Here is an 11,638-nt window from a genome sequence, read left to right as displayed (position 1 = left end):
CCTATTCGAAAGAGACACTTTATTTGCAGTGATCGATCACTCAGATGTAAACGCAGACAGCAGATAACGCCAATATGTCGATGCTTTGTGATAATAGCAGAGAAGAGGTTGAGATCAAGTTTTACCAAAAGGCTATTTTAATTTTCTTCATGGATGTTCCTCTGGGCTGCATGGAATTTTATTTTCTTTAGTCCTGCAATCTCTCAGTAAAACAAAAAGAAGGGAAGAAGGAGGAGCTGTCTAAATGTGCCCCACTTTCACCCTTCAGAGCAGACTGTCAGCAGATGTCAATATTTTGTAAACTACATTTGGGATAAATGACTTTATCTTTTTTTTTTCTTCGTGTAACGTGTTACTATTACTGGTATATATATATATATATATATATATATATATATATATATATATATATATATATATATATATATATATCTTAACTGATTTTATTTGTTTATTACCAATACTTATAGCTAAAAAAATACTAAAAAACGCAAACAAACAATACACTAATGCCGTAAATCAATTCCACCATATTATCGAATTTATTATTATTATTATGATTATTATTATGATTAATATTATTATTATATTATATCATTATTATTATTATTATTACTAGCGGTAGAAGGCATTAGTAGTGTTGCTGCACTTATAGAGAAAGACTATTTAGATGTATATGTATATTTGGATATTTATGATCATAAATTACGAGCTGAAATTTTCCAGTTTATGTGTGTATTTTGTTTCTTTGTCTGTTTGAAATTAACTAGTAAAAAAGAGGACTGTTACCTACACGCAACGCCGCTGCAGATGGGAAAAATATAAAATATTAAACATATGACATTAATTGTCCTTAGCGGGCATAAATACTAATGAATAAGTCTAAATGTGTTTTTATTGTATTGCACACAACGCAGACACTGATTCTTAGTTGAAAGAGAAAGCTTTTACCTGGTCACACTAATATAATAAATCGATAGATTTTTAAAATGTGCCTAATTTGAGCCAAACAGTTCAATAGAATACATATTTAATTTTTAAAGTGATACTGAGTGCGCCTATCAGCCATTTTTATGTAAGCCTATCCTCAGCCGACCACGCGCCGCTGTTAATAGTGTTATTTTCTTTCTTGAACAAGCTGTGAAAAAAACTCCTGCATCATAACCAATGTGGCACTTTCATGTCGTGTTAGGTTCACAGATTTGTTTATTACTGATTGCTCGCCTACTGCCAGCAGTGGTTGCTATAATAGCCTAAAGCATACAACAGATTACTTCATGACCACTTAATTATTTAAGAAATACAACTTTATTAAGAAATTGACAAACCTAAAAAAAGGGAAAGTGCTAATTAAAATGAAACATGGCCCCAACATTAATGAAACATAACTAATCACATTTATATATATATATAAAAACGATATTTAGAAAGAACAAAATCTGACACTGGCTGGCGTCACTTTGGAATTTACATCATGTAATCAAAAAGTATGAAAAGCCCTGAATTGTTTTTTTTTCTTTTGGTAGTTTGCTGGATCTCTACCCACACCTTTTAAACCTAACAAAGTATCCAACTATAGCAGGAGGTGAAGTATCACCGTGCAGGCCTTTCTCGGTGCAGCTTACTAAGAAAGCCAAAATTAGCTCTGATTTAATCACACATTAAAACTCTGACTTCATTAGGACGTCTTTCGGCAGTAAGCCGAAGGAAAGCTGAGACAAATCATTACGCACACCAAAAATACAGCTGGACCGATGTCAGCAATGTCTATCCATTCAAAATAATCAGTTTTTCATTTCACAATTTTGATTTTACAATACCGAGTTATGGCCATCAGTCCAAGTGTAATACAGGCGCACGAAATGGCTCCCAGAGGTTGTGCTACCTGATGAATGAGCAGCCGATGACTCCTTTACCTCCTGTTTCCATTTCATAAAACTTTCTCAGCATCACCTCGTGCATATAGCTCCCCGTCGGCATTTAGATGTCAGCTTGGAACCGAAGAGATCTGAGTCAGAGTGGTCTCTTCAAAATACTGTCGGCTCTGTTTTGAAATCACAGGAATTACCTCTCTGTCTCTCTCTCCCAGAGTCTTCATTTTTGCACGGACCAGTTGGTAAACTTCAAATATCAATCCTCGTGTGTAACGCCGAGTGTTTGGTCTCGTGTTCCCAGTATGAGCAGTGCATCATGGAGAGCTCCGCGGGCTGGCGGGAGCACGCGAACTGAAGGCCGGCTCCGTTACTGGAGGAGACCGGAGGTGGTGCCGCGGTGGCAGGGCTTAGCTGCTGGGTATGATGGGGATGGTGATGGTGACTCATGCCGTTGTAAGAGTTCACCATGCTGGGGAGCGCCATGCTCTGCACCCGGGAGTAAGGGTTATATGATGAGGGGGCTGACAGCCCCTTGACGTTCACTGGACTCACGTTGCCGCTGGCCATCTGACAGGACGTGTAGGGCATCGGAGTGGGCGGCTGGCCCAACGACCAGGAATTGTTCATAAAGCTAGACTGCAGGTACTTGGGTGGAGAAAGGTAGCCATAGCTGTCCCCTCCGAACAAGGCCTTCCCCGGCTGGAAGTGCGTTGGTGGGGGTCTGAAAGGCCGCTTCATCCTGCGGCGTCGCCTGTAGTTCCCCTTCTCGAACATGTCCTCACAGGCTGGGTCGAGGGTCCAGTAATTCCCCTTTCTCTCGCCGCCGCCCTCCCGCGGCACCTTTATGAAGCATTCGTTAAGACTCAGGTTGTGTCTGATGCTGTTCTGCCAACCTTTCTTGTTCTTCTCGTAGAAGGGGAATTTGGTGATTATATACTGGTATATGCCGGACAGCGTGAGGCGCTTCTCGGAGCTCTCCCGGATAGCCATGGCAATGAGAGCGACATAGGAGTACGGCGGTTTCTGGGACGGATCCGGCTTCTCGGAGACTTTGTCCTGAACCGGCTCCTCTTTTGGGCGCTCTTTCTCCTTGGTCGTGTTGGTGTCGTGGATCATTAGGGCCATTGCGTCATCCTCTGGGTTTTGGTAAGTGGCCATCATTGCGCACACACCAAAACAAACAAGTCCAGTCTAAACTTTGAAAAGAACACCTTTCTGACGCTTCTGTCTCGATCGGTGAAATGCTGCGCTGCAGAATCTCAGGATGCACCAGTGAGTCAAAAACTGTCCTCCAAATTGCGCACGAAGAAATCTTAATTGTAATTTTGCGGATCAGTACGTGACATGCACCAGACCTTCCTCTCTCTTCAGCTGAGATTTTTCTAAGCTGTTTTCTGATGGACGCGCAACCCAAGTTTTGGACTGTGAGTCAGTAAGGCCAGCCCTTTCCCCTTTTTTTCAGGGCCGCTGACAGGCTGCTTTCGCTCTAGCGCTCTACACCGAGCGACGTAGTGCTTTGTGATTTGTTCGTATTTTAGTTCCGCCTTCCGTGGTTCCAGTCAATGAAAAAACGAGCTCTTCTTCACTTGTTGAAAATTGTATTAATCAGAAAGGGTTCAAAATACTAGTAATAATATGCGCGATAAACACCTATTTACAGTAAAATGCAGGCATAAAACACTGTAGGAAACCTGAAGCAGTTAGTGAGTAATGAAAATAGAAATACAGGTATTCGTTGAAAGAATGCAATTATGCTTATAGCTAGTGAATTCGTTGCTCAAAATATTATATTAACATGACTGACTCTGCTGTTTGAGTCAGAAAGGAAGCAAGCTTTTCAGAAAAAGGGGTGGAAAATATTAATAATAACAATAACAAAAACAGATAAAGAAATGTTCCGAAATATGTCTTTGCGCAAAACAACCCCAAAATTAAATATTTGGAACAAACGTATTCCAATTTTCAAAGTAATTCTGTTTAATATATCTATATTTTTCCACGTTTGAATGTGAAATATAAAATTTCACTTTTTCTAGTAAATTCAATATATAGTCCAAAATATACAATCTAGTCCACACATTCTCCCCAGAGTCATGCATATTTGTAAAGGGCTGTAGAGTCCACATAATTCTTACAAAATCCGGATAGCTAGTGGTGCTTAATTAGCTCACCGCGGAGAGGGAAGTGCGTGGTGAAGTATACATTTCTCTGGCCACCCATGAGGGTCCCCTCGGCTTTCTCTGGGAGTGTATTTCCGTGCTTTGGGAGTCTTTGCAGGTGGAGCAGCATTGCCATGTGTGTCATCACCCTGCACCCAGTCTGCAGCCAGTCTGCAGCAGCTGAACCGCGCTGAGAGCCAACCATCTCTCAACATGCAATTACCGCCGACTCACACTTTCGAGAGTTACGACGCGTTGTTATTTCTTGTTCCAATGTCTTTTTCACGTGTTTACGACGGACAGCACTTCCCGATAATCTCTGCACCGCCATTACAGGTTTACTTTGCAAGTATATGGTTTGGTTAAAACATGACATCATCATGTTAATTAATACAAATATTATTTAAGAGTATACACTAAGAATTCCTACTTACTTGTCCGTAAAACTGTAAAATCGTTAAAAAAGATACTTGTGCAAAGAAACGGCCCTAAATGAGAAAAATCAACCCTGTCTCAGAGAAATCACTTTTGAATTTGAAATATCAAAGGCTAAATGCTTATACATGGAAGTTAAGTTACATTTTAAAAAATTATAGGTTTATTCCCATTGCACTTGAAGGTATTGCTTGTACTCATTTATACAGGGCATCTATATGTAGAGTGGTTTGCGTTTGTGCAAATAAAGTAGAAATCACAAAAACAAACCTTTTGTCCCGGCCGTTAAATGTTTAGGTTTACCTCGCGATTCCATGACTTGTTTAGTCTTCCTTTATTGTTCCACATTGTTCCTCTGTTTTCTGCTTCTGCACTCACAAAAAAAAAAAAAAAAAAATTGACGGGGAGGGGGGGGGGGATCGTTCATATATATATATATATATATATATATATATATATATATATATATATATATATATATATATATATATATATATAAAAGCATTACAAAATATAGCCCATTGTTATCGCTTTTAATTATGTATTGTAGTCCTCTAACCCTTTCAAACTTCCCCGGTGGCCCCTGTGCAGCACCCGTAAAACCCTGTATCTCACCGCTTCTAGGCTAAAATGCTAAATAGCAAAACTTAATCAGCAATTTCTTTCAAAACGGGTGTGCTTATTTAAATATAGCCTTTTGATAAGGTAATTCCAGAGTATGTAATCTTTGTAATCTATGACGTCTTGAAAATAATAATAAAGGTCATCTGCTGTCTCAAAATAATTGGCCTGCTTTATCTGTGTCACCTAACCCCGTTAGGTTCCGGTTCAGGTAGTCTAGCTCTAAATGTTTTTTTCTTCTTCTCTCTCTGTGTTGTCAGAGGACTTACTTGACACTTGTCTGTTCAGGTTCAAGCCGCTGGTCTTAGGGCAATTTTATTATTATGCTCCGTCTCTCTCCATTAGTCTACCTGTAACCTAATAGAGGAATGGTTTGTTGCGCGACACGCACGCGCTTCACGTCACATAACAAAGCTGTAAACAGCATGTCGACAATCCGTAAACAAAATAAGGACCCTGAAACCTGAACTGGTTGTAGTAGTTACAGGCTTCAGGACAGCCCTGAGGAATGTTAATGTGAGAGCACAGCCTGTTTTTAAGGTAACTTTGACATACAATAAAAACAAATAGACTATAAATAACTTCCCTGTAGACTGTCTACTACTAATATAATATAATTAATAAAAAATAATAAAAGGGTGTATAACTGAAGAGTAACAATGATTTTTTTTAAATGTCTTCCACTTATTTGAAATTTTCTTCTCTGCACCTTAGCAATTGTGCTTTGAAAAACCCCACGAATAAAAATCCATCTCACAAACGTTTTTGTTGTTGTTTCGGATTATTTCTGCCTGTTCTTAATAATACCAGATATGAGTACTATCCCTGCACATTTTCTGGATCCGATGGGCGAGATAGCGGCGTGCACTCCCGAGACTCAAAAGGCTGTCACAGAGAGACAAGAGTAGTCCGTGTCTTCTTCCTAGATAAATACACATACTCCAAAAGTCTTCTCAAGTTATCGCTTAATCCCAGACACCTCGTGGAAAAACTTCCCAATAAAAAAGCCTCCAACTCCCCGGCCCACCACCCGCACACAGTCCGATAGACTTCCAATACTTCTAAAAATATTTTATTTATATTCATGTAAATGCACCTAAAGTTAGGAGAATGTTTAGTATGTGTATTACAAGCCCGCGATATAGATTTTAGTCCATATAGTCCATCTTCGTGATGACTACAGACATGATCCAAATCACAACAATTGTAAAACAATCAGTGTTTAAATGTTTTGCTCTTTTAAGTTACTTTTACTTTAGTTTACTTTTTATGATAGACTCGCAGCCACAACTTATTTTCCACATATGTACAACACCTAGGCCATAGTTTTCCTATAATGTGAGCGTGAGGCAGGCCTCCAGTGAGCTGAGGAGCCATCATTGTAACGGGCCTCAATCTAATTTGAAAGAGTGGAATTCCTGTTCTCTCGCACTTCCTGCACTCGCAGGTCTGGGACTAGGATGTTTATAATTGCGCATGCGGGTGGAATGTGGCGAACGGAACCACCAGGTCAGGTCGGGACCGGAGAGCAACCGACCGGACTGGAGACGACCAGCCGGCTTCTGACAACAGGCAGGAGCTACAGCAGTGCGTTTCCACAACATTATTATTATTATTATTATTATTATTATTATTATTATTAGTAGTAGTAGTAGTAGTAGTAGTAGGATAAAAGTAATTTCTTCTAATTTATTAATTTAATCTTAACTGTGATAGCGTCATCATCATCAATAACAATAATAATTATATAATATTTGTTGTGGTTGATAACGTTATTATCACAGTTATGATTAAATGAATACATTATTATTATTATTATTATGATCTTAGTTTTATTTTGAATTATTTTGAACCATGACTCTTATTGTTAAAATGGTCTATTCTTATTTATTAAGCCTTTGTAAAATGTCCCACTTTTTTTTCTATCCCTCTCTCCAATATAGTCTTAAACCATCCTACATTCCCTTTCCCCCCCCAAGGGAGCCTCTGCTTTTTAAAAATAATAGCGCAGTGACAGATTAAGCTGTGCTCTGTGCCCTTTGTGTGCATATGTATTTTGATATGGGTGAATGAAAAAAACACAGCCTTCAAGCACTAGCAAATGAAAGCCTGTTATTCTGTTTCATAAAGTTGAGAATTTAAGGTGAAAAATTGCCAAAACAAAGCTTATGAAGGGTTTTTTTAAAATCTTGCTTAACACTGTCAGGGACTCTTTATATCTATAGGAAGAAAAAACAAGTGAAATACACATGATAATATTTGACTTAATGTGTTATTTGCAGTTATTATAATTAAAATGTGGTTAATAATCTTATCTGAGGTCAGAGGTTCTTATCTTCCATAAGCAGTGGTGCATCTGTCCTGGACAGCTGTTGGGAGAGACAGCTCTCACTGCTTGTCCTAGTTTGATCTTACTGGGCTGGTTTCTGGTTCATTTGCATCTGGCTCGCCTGCATTATTAAACATCAACAACACGCCGCCGCTCTTGAATGGAATCCTTATGAGGTGCAGGAAAGAGAGGGGAGGGGTGGGGGTGGGTTGAGGGACAGAGGGAAGAGATGAAGAGGAAGGAGAAGGATGTACCCTCAGCCCTCATGTGGCGTCCCCAACATGGCTCTTGTTCCTCTCAGAAAGAAGAGCGTGAGATAGAGCAAATAAACACTGACCACCAGAATCTCCCCCTGCATCTCCTTTTGCATCCCTGCCCGCATGGGTTAATGTTTGAGTGAGGAATGCAGAGAGGCAGATATATGCATGCACTATACTCTTATTTTTGAGGTGTCAGATGTGTACTCACGAGTTTGCACAAAATGGAATCGACATATTTTGGGTGTCACTCTGCAGAAGGTTTGAGAGACACTTCCCCTCTTTGTACAATCCATCCCCTCACTTTGAAACATTCAGACAATCATATGAGAGCATCCCACATCCCCACTCATGACCGTACATTGCCCTTCATCAGACTCAGTCAGCAGTTCTTTTCTAAACATAAGTCTGTGGGAAACTGCATGGTCTTCCACTTTACTAAGTCCTGTGTAATGGACATTCACCAAAAAGGGAAGAAGCAGTGAGTTTGGTTTTGCAGAAGAAGTTACTCTAAAAAAAGTTTTGCAATAACACAATAAAAAGAAAGGAGGAATAACATTTGTAAAACTACTTAATTTGCATGCTTTGTGTTATTGCATACTTCTGAATGTACCATGATTAAAAATGATGTGAAAACAGTGCATATATGTGGGCTGGGCTGTATTAGACCAGGAACATAAAATGTGCTTCCACTCACCCGCCTCAGGTGAGAGGGTCAGTGGGGAGCCATGGCAAACCTTTACACTCGGGCCCCTTAAAGCTGTGTATGTGGGTATACTGATAAATGGAACGACTCAGTAATGCAAAAGAGCATGAAGATTGATGCATGATAAAAAGGCGGAGGAGAAGGAGACTACTGGACAACTCCAATGATGAGTTAAAGCGTAGAGGGAAATGTGGAGAGAGGTAAAAGTAGAGTCCAGGGCAGAGGAGAGCTTCATTGTGTTCTTGCTAACCTTCAATGAGAGGTGAAGTGCTGCAGCCTCCTGCCAGCAAGATTCTCTTTGAGGTTTTCCTGATCTGTTGCCACACCTTAAATGACCAAACTCATATCAAGCCAAAATTGCCATCCTCACAATACAGCATTCCTTTTAATACTCACCGGCTGAACCTCTTCACCCTCCCTGAAACAATCCAGCTAGTCACAGCCAGACTCCCACTTCATTCCCAAGTAACCTCAAACCCATTTCCACATCTTCATCCCAGCCGAGGGGATTAGATTTCATTCCAAATCAAAACAAGTCACTTCGTTAGAGGTAATTACACAGGTAGCCTACCTCGCTGGGCAAACAAACATGGCTGCCAGCTGACACCCCGAAGACAGATCAAAGCCTGGGGGTGACAAGGAACGGGAGGAGAACGCTCAAACGGCGGCTTGTTAACCACTCTAGTTTTTTTTTCTTTTCTTCCTTGTGCACAAAGAGATGTGTGAGCAATGTTTTGAGACTTCTTCACCCACTTCCTTCATACAGACTGGGGTAGGGGTGGGGGGTTGGAGGGTTCTGCAGCTGAAAGATGGCGAAGAATCAGAGGTGAACAGAATGACCTTTACAGTAGAGCTGCGTGTGAGAACAGTGCGAGTTAATGGTGCAGAACGGCAGAGCTATACTTCATGTGCTGTTCTGGTGGCACCCCGCTTTTGGTGGTCTCTGTGTAAGATTGGTGAAGAAGGACAGAGGACATGGCAGGTGTGCAGCCTTCTAATCTGACACTTCTGGAAGGAGAAGTCTGTCATAATTCCCACTTTTATGCCTCTTTCTGCTTAATGCTTGCTTTTTGTAATCCTATAGGCCTTTTTTCTTAAATCTTGGGAATTGCTTTGAGGAACACAGTGTCACATTTTGTTTGCAAAAAAACCTTAGCACCTCTTTAAGGTATGCTAAAAAATATTGCATACAATTTTCTGCAAAAAGCACAAGCCCTGCATAAATAGCCCATACTCTCTCTTTCTCTTTCTTTCCCACCTCACAGCCTCTCTTTGAACCGCAGTGTTGTTAGGGCAACCAGGCAAGGTTGTTCTTCCTTTCCTCAACATGCCAGTCTACCCGTGTACAATGGAGAAGAGACTATGTGGGCTGGAGTGAATAAGGTAAGCGATGTTATCTAATCTCCAAATGGAAAGACAGCAGTGGGAAGCCAGGCAGCCTCGTCTGAACGCCAGCTGTCCATTATGGTCTATTTACCTGCTTTCTCTCCCTCTCTCTCATTACCTTTTTGTATTCTTTAGTTTCTTCTCTATCGCAGCATCTCTTGATTATTCATAAATGGAGTGATATAGCATGCTTTGCTAATGATTGGCAATTTTACTATTAGTCTTACAGGCACTGCTGGGTCAGATGCCACCCATGCATTTACAGAGGTTTTGGGGGGAGGGGGGGACACAAGGGTTGAGTTATGGTCTGAAATGAAAGCAAAAGTCACAAAAGAATACAAAAAGAAACGCTTCATTTTGGCTTCGACTCTTATTTTCTTTCTGCATATTTTACACTGAATAGATGCTAGGAGATGATTCTCGAGGCCACCACTGCCGACTTCAAACATGTCCAGTAAACAGAGTCTGATGATGGGATCTCGAAACCACGCACACCACTAAAACACTTTGCTTGGCCAACGGCGTGTCACTCTCTGCATATGGCACGCCACACAAACCTCTCCGATTCCAGCTCCTCAGCCTCCGTCCTGACCAAAATAACAAACAGGAAAATCACGCAATGGGACACACACATGGAGAGGCAAAATCTCACAGATTTGAAAAACACTGTGCGCTCACTCACTGACACACACGCATAAGCAGCAGATACTGTGGCTGTGGTAACCTCAAGGATGGTTAAGGGGTCGGCTACTTGGGAGCGGAGAATGAGATGAGAGTTTAAGTTTAGTCTTTCCAAATGGAACACAGAAGAATCTTTTCTGGCTCCCATTACAACCCATTATTCATGTAACTTTACATAGAGCTGAAAATGTATAGCAGGAATATCCACTTTGCAACAACAGGCGTGTGTGAGTATAATTATGATAATTAAGAATCTTCAATAAATACGACACAAAATCTACTGGCATTAGATAAGATCTGCTACAGTGTATGGTAACTACTGATATGAAGTTATCTAAGGTAGATACTTTGCTACTATTCACTAATGAACTTGCAGTCAGTATCTTACTCAAATTAATAAACAAAGCGTTATCAAAATAATTACATTCAGTCTATGGAAAGCAGGCGGCCATCAGACTATCCCCTTGTGCAAGGTGACATCCATCACTGTTTAATTCAGAGTGGTGGAGGAAAGGAGGAGTACTAGCGAAAAGGAGAACATGTCCCAGAGAGAGCAGAGCAGGGCCAGGGCAGAACAGGGGGGATAAAAGGAGAGGGCGAGAGCGCTTCCTTTGGTGAGTTTTCCCCCCGAGGGCAGAGGAGGAGGAGAGGGGCTGCTCCCCTGACAGATCTGAAGATGTCCTGTTTTGCTTTTCCTCTGCTCTCCCTCTTCCTGCAGGAAGCAACATCATGCTGGGCACCAAAGCCTCGGCGATCTGCGGTTGTTCGTGTCTACTGATGTGTGCCGTGTACAGATTTGATGATGCAAGAATGGAAAGGCATACAGATGTGCAAAGTTTAATGTAATGAACGCAAAACCCGAAACTTGACTGCAAGTGAACGGGCTGGATTCAAGGCTTTGGGAGAATGTACTTTAATTTTTTTTTTTACAACTGCAACTCTCTGAAGACTCTGTGGCTACTAATAAAACACTGAGGACCACAGAGAAAAGCTGCCATGTAGCATATTTTTAAATAAGAATGAATGAATCCCAAAAAAGCTTTAAAACAGAGGAAACCAGACTGTTCAAGGCTAATACTTTTGACTTTATTTGATCAAGGGAAGTGAAGTGGGAAATCTGAAACAAGTCTCAGTATAGGCAATGAAGCAAAGTCTATATTATAAGTGCTTAGTGTGTTTAAAATTTTAAG

The 11,638-nt window shown here is 40.7% G+C and overlaps 1 protein-coding gene across 1 annotated transcript; it reads right to left on the bottom strand.

The window, feature by feature from the left end:
• Positions 1–1,315: 1,315 nt before the first annotated feature.
• On the bottom strand, positions 1,316–3,340 carry foxl2a (forkhead box L2a). Its single transcript, XM_004562801.3, has one exon. The coding sequence runs from the start codon at positions 3,033–3,035 to the stop codon at positions 2,124–2,126; it is 912 nt and encodes a 303-aa protein (XP_004562858.1). The 5' UTR covers positions 3,036–3,340; the 3' UTR covers positions 1,316–2,123.
• Between the last annotated feature and the right edge of the window lie 8,298 nt (positions 3,341–11,638).

This window comes from Maylandia zebra, linkage group LG14 (assembly GCF_041146795.1).
Source record: "Maylandia zebra isolate NMK-2024a linkage group LG14, Mzebra_GT3a, whole genome shotgun sequence".
Lineage (NCBI taxonomy): Eukaryota > Metazoa > Chordata > Actinopteri > Cichliformes > Cichlidae > Maylandia > Maylandia zebra.
Note: the sequence above shows the minus strand (reverse complement) of the source record. Positions and strands in the feature narration are given on the sequence as shown.